Below are 15,811 nucleotides of genomic sequence, written 5' to 3' on the forward strand. Positions count from 1 at the left end.
TGTCCACAGATCTCTTTTTTTCCTTAAATCCTAGATGTCTCCTAGAAAATATATCCCAGTCAAAAGGAAAAAGAAATAATGCCGAATTTTGTGTCGTGCCGTGGTACCCGACATCACTTGCGTGCAGTCATCTTAGCATCGCCAACACTGAGCAGTCACGTAGGGGCTTCCCAAACAGTGACGTCAATATATCTTAAGAAAAATCAATTTTTAGACCACTTTTGTCCTCATGTGTGTCATTTTCACATTCTTAAGGGCAGAGATTGGCTCTTTTATACCAGTGCCTATAGCAAAGCCCTGGTATGGTGCAGCAACACCGTGGGCGGCAGAGAAATGAAGAGCGAGGCTCAGAATGGATCATGCTGGGCTACAAACATGTTCCAAATGCTTCAGCTCTGTGGGGTTTTCATGCACATCAGCACAACCTGGGCGCAGTAAATGGTCTCGGACACAGAAAGGGACACTTTGGGCCACTTTGGGAATGCAAATACCATGGGCGATTTGGGTCATGAGAGCCTTGGGATGCCACAGTGCCTCCTTCTCCCTCTTCAATGCTCAATTCCTGCCTGTTCTCCACCTCCTCCTTCCAGCATTTCCACCTTTCCCTCTTCCATTTCCTTCTATCACTACTCAAGCTCTATCCATCACCACGCGCCAGCTAATAAAATAGATGTAAACACCAGGTTTTTACAAGCCCGTTGCCACCTTTGGTGCGTGTCTCCCGACAAACAAATCCGCGGCAGACAGAGCCATCCGTATCAGCTACACGGCTTGGGCACAGACTGAAACAAAACCCGCTTTAACGTCTTCATCGCGCCTTTTCTAAGTGAAGGCTCATCGGCAAGGCTGTTCCAGCTCACCGGAGCACAAGATGAGAAAGCCCATGTCTAGCTCAGCTTCTTTTACTCGTGGCGCCAAGTTAGTGCTTGTACTACATCTCCTTCAAGGCATTTGACTGAAATCCTTGGGAAATCTGTCGTTCCAGTAAAAAAGATGGAAGTTTTGAGGCAAAACGGCCAGAGCATTTGGCTGGAGCGAGTCCATGCCCTGCTACAAACACCCGGGATGACCTTGGATGCACCATTTGGATCATCAGTGGTTCCCTCAATCTAAAAATCAGGCAATTTCCCAGACAGAAACTCAGAGCTGCAACGTTGGTGGTGTAAATCCTGAAGTCACGAAGCCAAGCTCTGCATCCTGCCCCCCGCAAGAGATGTGAGCCACTGCAAAGCCAAACCCGACTACAAAATAAGAGGTGGTGGGGAAGTGCCGACTTGGGGCTTAATGCAAGAAAAAGGAGGGAAGCAACAGGCACTGGACAACTGCGAGCAGTAGGATTTTGGCAGTACCTTACTGGGATGAATGGGAAATATCTTCCATTTGGGTAATATGTCAACACCCCCAAGGCTGAAGACTGAGGTTACACCTAGATGAGCATTTCTCTACACGCACACTCACGAAGAAAGACCAGAGACCCAACCAAAACCAACAGCCACTTGGGAAACACCCACCCAACCCCAAAACCCCATCAATCAACCCCCCAAAAGAGCAGTCAACGTGAAGAAGATGGGTCTCACCACCCCACGCAGATTATCAGCAGGGTTGTGCTTGCTGCATTGATAAGTCTTCCTGATAGATCGTGTTTTATTAGCTGCTACCAAACCCGCCCTGCACCGGCTGGGAAGCCGCGTACATAAATTATAGATTGAATATTTATCTCCCGCTGCCGCGCAGACGTGAAGTGTGTTTAGCAGCATTTACTCCAGTGCAGTAAAGTTTTATTTATAATTTCTGCCCCCCTCCCCGCTGCCGGCGTGCTCGGCGCATCACCGTAAAGCCAACGGCTTACGACGCACACCTCCAGCTCCCAACAATGCTGGGGGTGGTGGAGGGAGGATATTTTACTACCTCATCGTCACACTACTGATATTGCCATTAAAACATAATGCTTTAGTGCAGCACTGAAGCACCTGGCTGCAGTTTACAGCTGCTAAAATTGGTGGCCGTGACCTGTGATGGGTCATTTGGTTTGGTTTTTTGGAAGGAGAAGGTGTTTGTCATCATTACGTTGCTCATTGGCTGTGTTTCTTTATCTCTATTTATGGGTTATTTAAAATTTAGCCATTCTGGGTGCTTTTTTTTTCGGTTTTCAGAGTCCTAAGTGATGTCTTGTCCCAGGAGAGGAGGGAAACAGTGCGGCAGAGCCGAATTCCCCCCAAACCCAGTGGCATCACTGATTCAGAGCAACGGCTTTGCCGGCACCTCTTGGCCTCTCCCCAGCTGCGTGAGCAGCAGCTGATGCCAAAAGGAAGCCCAAAACACCACCAGGTCAACTAGGGCCTCAGATGCCTCGTTTTATAAATGGAGATTGTGCTCTTCATTTGCATGTATGCATACACGCAAATAGGGGCTGATTCCCTGCAGCACAGCCTGCCGCTTGTGCTGTTCGAAACCCTGCACCAGCTATTTAAGGCAGAGGCCTCTAAACCAATCGCACCCCAATTTTATTCCCATCCCATGAGCTAAAGCCAACAGATTTTGGCAAAACGAGGAGCAACGGGTGGGAGATGCCACCCATCCCCGTGCACGCTGCATTGCACCGGCTCTAAGCACTCATCCCTCCCCTCTCGCCCCAAATTTTCCCTTCCCCAATTAAGCAAACGCAGTTCTTGCAAGATTTTTCACTCCCCTGTGGATTTCCTCCGCAGCAGCTGGATTCTCCTTAAAGCTTTCCACCCAACACTGCTGCCACCCCCAGCCTCAACTGCAGGGCAGTTCCACCCTCCCGCGTGCCACTTCTGCTAATAACTCCCAGGAGAGATTCGCTTTCTCCTTTTTCTAGTAGCGCCTCATCGCAGATCCTAATTAACCCTGAGACCTGCTTAAAAAAAACCCAATTCTTTCTCATTTTACTCCGTTATCGCTTTACCAGCTCTCCCCCTTGCTGCACTGTGGACCCCTTCTCCAAGCCCAGTAATCACGCGTATTTCCACAGACACTTGCAGCGGGGTCTTGTCTTTCCCCAGCAAATCCCAAGCTCCCCGGACAAGGAATTTTCCTACAACCCCACTTTTGCAGAGCAGGAGGGATTGCCAGCCACCTAATTCAATGCAAAGCCTCCGCGGCGGTGCAGTATCCCCCCCGAAACCCTGCAATAGAGCACGATACCGCCCCGACACCTGGGCATGATGTGGGTTAGTGCTCGGGGCCGGGATGCCCAGGTACTCTGCAACCTTAGCAGCCTCCTCGGGGCTTGTGCGTGCTAAAACTTTGCACCCCCTCTGCTTTTTTATTATTTTGAATCAAATGGCATCACGGCAAGAGTGTCGGGATATGCTAATCTCCAGCAACCCACCTCCGCCTGGGGAAGATGTGGGGTTTAATCTGGAATTAAGTGTGGCAGGAGAAGGAGATACCATATTGTAATCCTGCTCTGCAGAGGACTGGAAATGATTTTTTTTCCCCCCACCAGTAAATGACCAAAGCCCCTTTACCAGCAACAGGCTCAACTTTCCATCCCAACACAGAAGAAATTCCCCATCAACCGGATCCCTGCTGGCATCTCTCCCCACGCTGGCAGCAGGAAGGTGAAACATCAGGATGCTGCTCCCAAGCAGAGGGGATTATGGAAAACCTCACCTGGGATCAAAGGTCTCATCTCCAGACACCGCCGAAAGCACCACTGAGCAAAAAACCATCCCGGAGATGCAATTCAGGAGAAAAAAAGTGAATTATTTGTATCCAGCCTGGTTTGTTAAAGCCCCAAACCAAAGCCAATGGATTAGATACAGATGTTGAAACTTGCGGAAAAAGGGTGCCGGTCCCCAGCAGAGCCCAATTCACTTCTTGAGCAAACTGGGGAGGGACAGGCTGGCAGCAGGTGGCGGTTTTGCCGCTGCTTTGCCTTCCATCGGGGTGAGGATTACGGCACCGCCAGCTAATTATTTGAAACCACGGCTCGTGGCGTTAATCTAGGCTGGAGCATAATCCCGGCCAGGGCTAATTAGCAGAGCTGGAAGCAGCAGGGAGCTGCTCGAAAGATGCCTTTTGGAGCGAGTCCCGCTCTGTGCCTCAGTTTCCCCACTTGCAAGAAGGAAAGCAAGACCCTTTACAAACCCACCTGAGATCCAGCAAAAATCCCACCCCGGAGTAACAGCAAGGGGTTCTTAGAGATGTTACTTGTCCAAAAAATAAGCACAGTTTTGAATTTTCCCATCTGAAATCCTACAATCCTCCCTAAACCTTCTCTTCTTCCAGCTTTAGCAGGAGATACACAGGCCTGGGGTGGGCAGAAGGGGGAAAAATAATTAATTTCACTTAAGAACAAGTATGAGGATTTAGGTTTAGATGCTGCTGGGGAGGTGCCAGTGGGGTTTTGCTGTGCCAAGGTGGCCAAGGTGGGCCAGGAGAAGCAGGTGACCATGACCCAGATGATGAATTTGCTTATTTATTTCTCTATTTGCAGGAAATCCAATTATCTCATATTTTTGATTTGTGACAAACGAGGCAGCCATCGATTCTCCCTCTCCCTCCTCGGGTGTCTGCCATGAGCGATCTCTGCCCGCACTATCGATTCCTGCGCTGTGTAACTGGAAAGGGATTATTATTATTAATTTTTCTCTTTTTGCCCATTTTCCTTCTGAACATCTTCTCCAAAGGCACAACCTTGGGCAGAGGAAGGAGGAAAATAAAGCCTGGTGCCAGTGAGAAGTCCCAAGTGCTACAAAACCCACAATTTTTTTGTACTTAGGGTGTGATGTGCAGCTTTTTACCTCAAAAATGACCTTGGGGGAGCCTGGTGCAGCAGATTGGCACTGTTGTTAGCCGAGTTGGGTGCTAAAAAGCAGCCAAACCCACCCTGCTCCTTTCATCCCCCGCTGCAAAACCCTCTGAGAGCTCACACGGTGAGCACTTCGGAGGCAGCCGGTGTCTTCTACTGGTTGTAGATGGGGGTAGGAGATGGAGGGAGGGGTGGAGAGAGGGATGGAAGGAGCGACAGAGGGAGGGATGAAGAAAGGGAGGGATGGAAGGATGGAAGTATGAAGGGAGGGATGAAAGGATGAAGGGAGGGAGGGATGGAGGGAGGGATGGAGGGATGAAGGAAGTGACGGAAGGAGGAATAGAGGGAGGGATGGAGGGAAGGATGGAGGAACGGAAGGACAGACAGACAGTTTGGTTGACAGCACAGGTACCTGCACACCCTATATTATAACAGCCACAGCCTACAGGGATTTCCAGCTCCGGGCTTTGGCCCTGGCCCAGAGACGCCTCTCCCGGGCACCAGTTTGGCCGAGGCGAGGGGCAGCCACATCCCAACCTCATCCCCTGGCACGGACTTTCTGCCTTTTCCCTTAGTACCTGCCCCCTGACTCAGCCCCCACCCGCTGCCTTTTCTCCTCCCTCTCCGCTACCCCTCACGCTGCACGAAGCAGGGTTGCTAATTTGAAGCTACCCTCTTCTCCCCGATTTACGCTCTGTGATTAATAATCCCTTTGCTCTCTCCGTAATGCCGTGCTGCTAATAAGATTAAAAAATATCTCCCTCTTACAGCACTGATTCATAACACTGATTTACCGTTACTTCGCCGCTCTTACAGAGAGGATGCACATGGCTGTTACCTTAATCCCTCTCCATCTCTGCACCATTGAGAAATAACTGCTAATTAATACCTTTCTGTCTCTCAACTGCTTCCAGATATGCCCAGCTATCAATATTTGTCTCAATTTTTGCCACTGATCTCAAAGGCTGATATAGCAAACTCCCAGCCCTGCTTGCTACTTTACCTCTGCAGAGGGGATGTTGGCATTTTTGGGTGTCTTTTCCCCCAAAATGGAGACATCCTGGAGGTCCTCCCCACCCCGGGCTTCAGAGCCCTGAGGTGGAGCAAAGCTGAAAAATGGGGGGAGGCTCTTCTGATCATCTTTTCATGGGGATGTGCTCATCTCCATCCATGACTCAAATCCCTCCATGGGGTGACATCTCCCTGTGACTCCACTTGCCCGCATCCATCCCTATTCCAGCATCCCTCTGCAGCACGACTCCACATCCCCAAACCTGTTTGGAAATGGAGCATCCTTAGATAAACAAAGCAGCCACATTTTTCACCCCGTTCATATTTGCCTCCTCTTCCAGGAGCCCCCGGACCAAACCCTACGGCCAACCCAAGCAGTTGGATACTTTGGGAACAACAGCGACAGCAGCAAGAGCTTGGGAAGGAAAAAAAAAAACCCACACCAGCAGAGCCTCTGCTCTGATGAATGTGGCAGGGGAGGCCAATGCTCTGCTTTTAATAAAACATAACGAAGCGTAGGATCATAAAATATTTCCTTTAATTCAGTGTTCCCGCGAGGGTGGGTAATAGAGGCTGGGTAATGCGGTAGGCTTTCCTCGCAGCTCACCGGGGGGGAGAGCACTGCTGGGGTTGTTAAACAGCCCATTTGCAAGCCTGTAAGTGCTCTCCTTCCCGTCTCCATCCCATTTTCTGGGGCAGAAAGATGGAGGGGGAAGGCGGTGCTGTGCACACCCCCACAGAGCCAAAGCGCATCCCTCCAGCTCCCAGAGCTGCATTGCTTCACCCCACCAGGATGGACTTTCCAGGGTGGAAAAAGGTCAAAAAGCAACTCAGGGAGGGATGTTCCACTCCCATCCTTATCCTCAGCGAGTACACAGGTGCCTGAGCACGTGCATGTTGCATATATATAAAAATATATATATACACATCTCTTAGGCAGTGTGGCATAAGTGATTAACATTCCCGCGTTAAAAATCTCTCTGCATCTGCTTTGCCCTACACCCAGCACTAAATATAACCATTCAATATGCTCTCTCCCTTCACCAGAGAGATAACATTGTTTAAATAAGCCTTTTCAATTTTAAAGAGTTGGGTTGTTTTATCGTGGCGGGGAGCTTTTAGCAGATCAGGAGGCGGAGGAGGGTGGTCCATGCAAACAAACAGAGGCATGAGCATCCCTAACATCCAAGTGCCCAAATCCTGCCTCCTCCAAATCGTTTCCCACCACGAAGTTGCCCAGATATGTTTCCCTTCTCCAAAAAACAAAATTTAAAAAAAAATACAGACACATTTCTAGGAGCAGAAGGGTTTAATTTGGAAACCAGGCTCGCCTCCGCTTCCTCGAGCATCTCTCCGCTCCCACGCCACTGCTATAATTACAGCGGTGTAAATTCACTCTCCGTCAGGAGGAAACCCAACCATCTCCAGCCAGTTTGCATACATCAACTGCTTGCAAAGAACTTCCCTAGAGAAGCAAAAAAACCCACCTCGCTGTAATAACGCAGCAAGACCCAAATACTGCTTAAAAAGAGCCACCTCGGCCAGCACTTATGGAAAACATCTCATTATCAAGTTGCAAGGGCAAGATGGCCCAAGCAGAGATGAAGCATTGGAGGTTCTTGTCCATGAATGATGGTCTGTCTGGAAGCTGAACCATCAGCGTTATCACCCAGCCTTATTCCTGGTGGTGATACATCTTTGGCATCCCTTCTGGAGCAATGTCTACCCGCTATATGGTGCTTCTCCATCACGAGATCTACTTTCTTATTCATCCCACATGGAAAAAGCCCCGCTCCCCAGCAGCTTGCTGTATATATTTTGGGGTGCCGAGCGAGGCAAAGTTGCCCAAATCCTCCCACCCCTCTCTGAGTCACCACATCCTTCTGTGATACAACTTGGCAGGTATATCTTTAGGAGAAAAGCAAGAAAACCAGCCAAATTCCACCACTGGGTCTTGGGATGCTCTTGGTTCTGCAAGCAGGGCATGGGGGTGGGATGGCAAAGCCTGTGTGTGTGGTCCCCCCCTTTTAATAGCTTGTGCAAAAGCTAAATCTTTAGGGAATGGAGCTTTTCTAGACTTAAAAATACAAGAAAGGTTCTTGATGGAGCAGAAAAAGTGTCTCAGATCATGGTACATCAATAGACTGCCTGAATTCAGGCTGGAAATCTTCCTAAGCACAACCTAGAGCCAAGCTTTGAACCGTCTCTCTGGAGGTGCAAAGCTGGCATGGAAACCTAAATCACTTGGCCATTAAAATCCCCTTTCAGACCATTTCCAATCAAATCAGGTTTGTTTTTATGGTTTTTCTCAGAAAGAAAAACGCAGCCAACTACTTGTGATGAAGAAGGTGCTCATCTCTACAAGAAGGCTCACCAGGGTACAGGGAGCTCAGCTCGTCCACATCCCCACCATCTCAAAATCGGTGTGGTTCTGGTGCTTTTGGTGATACCTGCTGAGCCAGAGCCTTTTTCTTGCCATTATGGTCCATCTCAGCCCCCCAGCAAGGAGACACTGGCTCCCAAAGCCATCACTTGGCACCCGTGATGATGACAACTGCCGGCCAAAATCACCCCTTCCATCATCATTCTCTTTTCAACTATTATCAGCATCAAGAGCAAAACACACCTTGGGGACCAGCCTGGTGTCCTCCCAAGCAGGAGCACCATCAAAAGCAACGTTGCTATCAGCAAATCCAGGGTGATCCATGAAACCCGTCCCCCAAAAAAGCCTTTCCACAGGTGGCAGTCCAGCTAGAGCAAACCCAAGTGTCACCCACCATGTACCCCCTCCCACCCATCGCTTTGCTCCCTCGGGGAGAAGCAAACCCCCATCACGGAGCATCTCTGCGTCTCTCCGGCCCCACCGCGCTGCTGCAGATCCCTTTGCAAAGAAATAAATAGGTATAAATACACGTGCAAAGCAGGCGTATCCCAACGGAGGGTTCTCCAGCTCCCGTTTTCTCTGTCCTGGCCAGATAGGATGCAGCATCAGGATTTATCTACAAGCACAGGGAGGCGGAGCAGGGCTGGAATAACCGCTGCTAATCCCCTTTGCCCTCCCCTCCGAAGTATATTGTTGAAGGCATTATATAAACGGGAAATTATACAGAGGTTTGGGCAGGCGATGAACTAAATCCCTGCCTCCCCTGCTCCGTTTTGCAATGCCTCCGAGACATCCAGTCTTCCAGCCAGGAAGGATTTTGCAGATGGAGATGTGCTCCCGGCACCAGAAGAGACAAAATGTGTGGTCCAGAGGCTGGGAAGGGCTCGGTGATGCCGTGTTTCCACCTCCACAGTCCCTTTCCGTGGGGTTGTAACATCCTTCCGTTGGGAAATGTGGTTTTTCCTGATGTTCCCCAAACCTCCTTGGAGGTCTCTGGCAGGCAGGATTTCGCTGTGGGTTCAGCCCAGTGCTGGAAAAAATTCCTTCCCTGCTTCAAACCTCCCTTGCCGGAGCTGGCAGGACCTTATTAATGATCGTTTTGCTTTTAGCTAATAGGAGAGCTAATTGCATTCGAAAGGAGTGGCTCCAGCACTGGCTGGAGCAAACACACGCCTCCCTCAGGTGATCACCCTGTGAGATGACAGGGTCCCAGCAAGAAGAGTTACCCCAAAAGGGCTTGAGGCCACCCCACTGGACAAGCACATCGGAGAAGGCTCTGACTTAGCGTTTAGGGGGGGATGAACCCTGTTTCTCAGCCAGCCGAGAGTAGAAACAAGCAGGACATGCGCCTTCCCTGGTCCAAATGGCTTTGCAGACCCTAAAACCATAATTTTATATAATAACTCCATAGAAGGAACCACAGTGGTGGGTTATTGTCGCTGCACTTTGCTATGAGCCCGCCTGCCCTTGGCACTCACGGTGAATCCAGGCCCAAAAGCGTTGAAAACAAGCCCGTGATTGACGGTTTATTTTAGGAAGGAGACAGGAAAAGTGGGAAGGAGATAATGCCGGGGAGAGATAATGTGAGCGCCAGTCATTAGTTAAAAACAAGCCCATCAGTACTCCAAGTGCCTCGGCAGAAAGCAAACAAAAGGGCAAAGAGAGCAGCTTGGCAAGGGAACAAAACCAGCCACATCAGCTGCATCCTCCCCGCTTGGCTCTTTGCAGCGGGATTTACGATTCGGGAAGTTTGCAAGGCAAGAGCTGCGCCTCCTGCCTCTGAAAAATGGGGATCTGGGGGCTCCTTCCCTGGATTTTCCTCTTCGCCGGTGTCTGAGCGAAGAGACTGGCTCGGCATCACTGAAATCAAGGTTTTCTCTTAGAAAATAGGGGAAAAACCCCAAAGCACAGTGGAAATCCCGTCACTGGTGGGTTCCAAGTGGGGTGATGCTCCTTCCTCCCCCTCTGTGGTCCCAGGCAGGTCCTGGCTGTCTCCATCCTTGCCAGGGTGAGGTTTCGGCTCTATCCCCACCTCCCTGGAAGGCTTTTCCCTTGGCAAGAGCTGCAGGAGCCTTAGCAGGATCCTTGCCCCCACTTCAGCCTCATTCCGAAGCCATTGCACATCTGGATTAAATAAAACCTGCTCTTATCCTGACACCGTGGAGAGCTTTTCATCAGCAGATCTTAAAGCGCTTGGTGAAAGGAGCAAAGCAAGAGCCAGTCAAGCGTTTCCAGTCAAGGATTTTCTGACAGAAAAGACCATTTCTACAATGACAACCAGAAAAAAAAAAAAAGAAAAGAAAAAAAAAAGGCAGGTGGGGCCTGTGAAGGCCTGAAACATCTCCACGGGGAGGGGAGGCTTGTGAGAGCATGGTTAAGGTCACGTCTGGGTGCTCCACAAGAACCCACCGATGCAGGAGCTGAGCTGCTCTTCCAAGGTGCTCAAGCCTGGATGCAACACCAGGGTAGACCTTGCCTGGAAGGGCTTGGAGGTATCAGAGCAACCACGGGGCATATACGAGGGCTCTGATGTCTATATAGCTTTTAACATACTGCATATAGCGCTTCACAGACTGCACGTAGCACCTTGCATTTAGCACATTGCACGTAGCACGTAGCATATAGCATGCAGCACCTTCGCATTTAGCCCATTGCATATGGCATTTAGCACACAGCACGTAGCACATTGCATGTAACACACTGCACATGGCACGTAGCACGCTGCACAGAGCAGGGGCTGCTTAGCTCAAGGCTCTTCGGAGCAAACCCAGGGCCTGTAACACAAATCCTTATTTCAGCAGAGAGGGGAGCAACATCCCCAACCCAAACCCTACGGCATCCACAGGCTTTTTTGGGGGGAGGTTGCTAATAATATCAAGGGATAATTGTTGCAGCAAGGGAATTATCGGGGGGAAATACCCCGAAACTGAGCTCTGGCACATGGGGGAACTTCAGAAACGCTCAGGGACAGCCACAATTTAGTACATGAGGTTCTCCATGGAGAAATAAAGCCCGGAGTGTCTCTGTACCCCAAAGATGCTTATTAGCTTGGGAAGGTAGAAGGCGAGGGGAAGATCCTTGCCGGTGTTAAAGCTTTTTCTAAAGAGCTCTGGATTCAAACTGGCAGCTCTAAACTGCTACAAAATGCAGCTGGTGGGAAGAGAAAAATTGGGCTAATTGGGGAAGGGCAATTAGCGCGGTTAGGAGGATTTTTCGGAAGGGGCTTCGCCTGCCTGCGTGGATTTACCAGGAGAGCAAAGCTTCATGGAAATGAAGAATTTATGGAAATAGTAGAAAGGATTAAAGAAGAAGAGGTGACCCTAAGCTGAAGGCAAGATTTGCCGGGGAAAAAGCACAAGTAGAAAAGGACGGAGGGAGCACGGGATGGCTTTCCAGGTCAGCGCCGTGCGTTTGCAGGTGAATTAGAGCAGGTTTTGCTCCCACGTGGCGCAGAGGATGCTCCTCCTTTCTCCTCGCTCCCCCCCACCCCCAGCACACAAACTCCTACCAAAACCCTCTTTTCTTTAAATGAGCTCAGCAGAGACACAAGCAGGTGGTTCCCATCACCCCAGTAAAAGTCGTACGCCGTTATTTTCCGACGGAAAGGAGAAAAAAATGAGCTTTTCCAGGCTTGCAATGGTGGTGCATGCAAGCAGGGAAAATCCCTTCAAGGAAAAGCCTCAGGGCATCCCTGGGAATGGAGAGGGGGTAGAAATTGAGCTTGCTGATAAAAATGATAACTGTAGAGAGATTTTTTCCGAGCTGGTTTTTTAGCTTGGAGAAGCAACACAGGGATACCCCTAAGGGCAGGTCCTTGCAAAGCCCAGCCCCAGCAAACCTGCCCTTTTGGGGCAAAGCCTAGAAAACCCATAAGCAGCTTTAAATAAGGAGCTAAACTTGGAATTTTCCTTTTTTTTTTCCCCCATCGCAGAAGGTGCCGGGATGGGATGGGGGGGAAATACAGAAGCTAAAGCCAACAGCTCAGATAAAGACAACAGAAATATCTCGCCGAGATCAAAACTTGACATATTTAGCCCTCCCTTTCATGTTTGCAAAACACGGCTCTGATTTTACACGGCTGTAAAACAAACCCCGATGAACATTTCGTAAGAACATATTTCAGGCGACAAGCTGAGCGCCGGGCTAATCAGCCAGCCCTGATTTCGGCGATGCCAAGAAGCCATCGCCCTGCTCGCAGATGGGGCTTCCCAGCTTTCCAAAACCCGCCCTGGGGCTACGGTTCCATCATTACCCGTGGTCCAGCCGCTCGCCTCCTCCGCACGCCCTCATTTTTTCATCTTGACGGCTCCTTAACCCACTTAGCCCTGCCCTAGGCAGCTTTTTCCGGCCAAGGGGAGAGATTGAGCTTGTTATAAGGAGAAAAAAAGCTGTATTACAAGGGGTGATGCTCCCCAGAGGGATGTATAACACATCGGGAAGGATCCAGCCGACCCACCGTGCAGTGAGGGAGCGAGCGGCTTCGTTCAGGTAAATAAAAGGGCTTTTCATTACGAGGTGATGGATGGAAACCCCCAAAACGCTCCCACGAAGGCGTAGGTGCTCTGCAGGATGGGAAGAGCTTCTGACGGATCCCCTGTGCTCTCCTCTGTGCCGGCAGCGGGACTTTGTTGCTCCTGGATGCGGCAGCGATGGGCGCAGCTGCCTGCCAAGCCATGCAGTATATAAGGTGACAATAAAAATAGGCAAGATTCCCAAAAAAATGGCTTTGGAGACCTATGGCAGACACCGAGGGCAAATGCACTTGTAGGGATGAGCAGTGGGAGTTCGGGTGTTGGGCACGTGTCCCCTTGCATCTTCCCCGGCAACGCGGCCGGATCCTGCTCGATCCCTTGCAAGCAAAGCGCTGGGATGGGGAGGGGATGGACCTCCACGGGCACGTCCTCCCTCACCACCCCAGCGCCAGCAGCTCCAGCCAAGGATGCCGTCAGCCATGGAAAAGCCATCTGCCCACCGAATTTCGGGAGCGGCGCTCGGCCTCTGCAGCCTCCTGCTGCCCGGAGCCAAGGGAGGCATCAGGATGGGCGAGTCCACCCCAAAACCAGGCTTTTTGCAAGGATTTTTAGGTGTTTGCTGAAAAAACAGAGTGCAAACTGGCTTTTTTGGGACAGCATTTCTCTGCTGAGGGCTGGGAGGTATTTAAAGCGGCTGATCCTCAGGATATGGGAAAGCAGCAAAGTCCCAGCACGGTTTTAAGAGCCAAACCTCAGCTTGCGGATGTCCAAACTCAAGCGTTGCCCATTGAACCTGCCCGCGAGACCCAGCCAAACACTGGGATCCTCCTCCCGTACCGCTTTATAACCCACAGCCCCCCCTCTGGGGCCACCGGCTTCTTCCAGACCCACTGCAAACCAACTTTTACCTCTTTTTTTTCCCTTCCAAATACACATTTCAAACACAGATTTAACAATACCCGCTCGCCCACTCTCACAAATCAGCAGCAGAAGAGCAATCGCCTGATTTGCAGCGATAAAAAACAGGAGGAAGGGAGGAAAAATGATCCACACGCTGGTAACAGACAGCTTACCACTGGGGAAAAGCCGGGGGGACGCGTTGTTCTTTGGAAATTATCTACCCATGACCTTAAAACCGTGGTGGAGGTGGAGAGGAGATCCAGGTGGGAGGCAGGATTGGATTTGGCACAAGTTCCCCCCACCCCAAACCGCACAGGTTTTATTGTGGAGCGCGTGTTTGGCAGCGCGATGCCGGTGGGATGCTCGGGATGCACGGAGCAAATCGGGGAAGGGGGAAAAAGAGCAGCAGCCGCAGCCCGGCAGCACATAAAACCCACCAGGGAGATGGCAAGGAGGGATGCAGGGGGTGCACGATGCCTTCCCACCCCTGGTTCAGCCCAATCGAAGCTGGGCTCTGGCTAACCTCAGCGGTCCGTGGTCCCCCAGGGATGATTTTGGAGCTGCTCGCGATGCCGGGGAAGAATTGGCTCCTTTGTGTCAACCTCTCCCCGCTCAACCCCGCAGAGCACACGGCCATCGCTCCCCCTCCCCGCACCCTGCAGCAGCTGATGGCAGCTTTCCGGAGAGGAAAAAGTGCATTATAAATAAATAAAAAAAACACTAAAAAAAAAAAAAAAAAAAAAAAGGAGATGTGAAGCAAGCTCTGCTCATCCCTCCGTCGCCCAGCGCTCGGCAAAGCCTCTCAGCCTCCGGACAGCCCCTGGGTCTCGCTGTGCTCATTAAAGAGCGGCCACCTGAGACCCCACAGCGGGTGATTTGGGGGGGGTGCGGGGAGCAGGGACGCATGGGGGAAAAAGAGGAGGGAGATTGCCTTCAAATGCACAAGAAATTAAATTGTATGGGCTACCCCTCAGCCTCCACGATGTGAGGAGGGGAAAGTTTCCTGCTCCGTTAATTTTCCCCTCCTGGGAGCCTCGCTTTTTGGGCGCAGGGTGGGGGCTTTTAATAAAACCTCTGTGGAGCAGAGTCAAAATATTCATTTAGGAGCTCAGGCAGCTGCAGACCCCCGGGATGACGGGGATTTGGGGGGCTGCTTCTCCCTGCTGGGTATGCATCCTTCCCATCCGTAGGGTTTGGGGCACCCCCTGCATGCCCAAGGGGCAGGGTAGGCTGGGGTATCTCCGGGTGCTGTGAACCTCCCAAAATAGCTCTAGTTCGTGGGGGTCCCCAGAGCACAGACCCCTCTGCAGGACCCCCTGTACGGACTGGGACTCGCAGCCAGAGCCCCAGTACGGAGCGGCAGAGACGGGGAATATCAGTGCCCCCCCCTGTGATACTGGGTTAGGGGTGAGGGATGAGCATCCCCCCGACTTCTCACTCTGTCCCCCAGCACCGGCACCCAATTACCGGGTCCAAAGCAGGTGCCCTGTTAATGGCTGCCCCATGAAGGGGTCCTACACCAGCACCCTGGTAATGGGTTTAAAACCAGTTCCCTGTCAGTCCCATGAACGGCTGCAGACTGGGTGCTCCATTAGCAAGTACCCTATTACCAGCTCCAAACCCAAGTGTCCTACTAACGGGTGCCCTATTACCGGCTCCAAACTGAGTGCCTGCCCCCCACCCTGCACCCTCCAGTGCCCCCACCCCATCACCCCAAGACCCTCGGGGAGGGGGGGGGGGATGCAGAGCCCCGAGTCGCCGCACGCTTACCGGGGTGCAAGTGGGCACCCCATTATTTCAGAGACCGGGGGAGGGGGATGTCCCTTATCCCCTGGGGGGGGGGTGGGGGGGTGGGGGTGACACTCACCCAGCGCCAGGTCGAGGAGGTCCCAGAGCAGCAGGCAGAGGGGCAGGGGGCTCATCGTCCGCATGATGCCCGCGGGGGGGGCAGCCCCATGGAGCTCACCGGCCCCCCAGCCCCCTGCCCGGGGGGCAGGTGGGCATCACGGTGGGGGGGCTCAGCCCAGGTCCGTGTCCCCCCCCCACCCACCCCCACCCCGCCCCGCAGCTCCTCGGCCCGCACCCGCCGCTGATCCCGCCGCGTTAAGCCGATTTATTGCAGCGGGAGCGGAGCGAACTGGCGACCGCCCCCCGTCCCCCGTCCCCCCCCGCCCCCGCCCCCCTCCCCGCGGCTGAGCCCGCCCCGGCCCGGCCCCCGGGAGGTGCTGGAAGGGGGCGGGAGCGCTGGACGGGGGGGGGGGGCAG

At 52.1% G+C, this 15,811-nt stretch overlaps 1 protein-coding gene across 1 annotated transcript in view; it reads right to left on the minus strand.

Moving 5' to 3' along the window:
* IGSF21 (immunoglobin superfamily member 21) overlaps positions 1–15,468 on the minus strand; it is a 41,073-nt gene extending 25,605 nt beyond the window's left edge. Inside the window, exons 1-3 of the mRNA XM_086476326.1 lie at positions 15,414–15,468; positions 12,687–12,837; positions 6,399–6,481 (exon numbers count right to left, since the gene is read on the minus strand). Coding sequence (XP_086332452.1) covers positions 6,399–6,481; positions 12,687–12,837; positions 15,414–15,468 — 289 coding nt within the window. The remainder of the gene's footprint in view (positions 1–6,398; positions 6,482–12,686; positions 12,838–15,413) is intronic.
* Between the last annotated feature and the right edge of the window lie 343 nt (positions 15,469–15,811).

This window comes from Leptosomus discolor, chromosome 20 (genome assembly GCF_034619465.1).
Source record: "Leptosomus discolor isolate bLepDis1 chromosome 20, bLepDis1.hap2, whole genome shotgun sequence".
In the NCBI taxonomy this organism is placed as follows: Eukaryota; Metazoa; Chordata; class Aves; order Leptosomiformes; family Leptosomidae; genus Leptosomus; species Leptosomus discolor.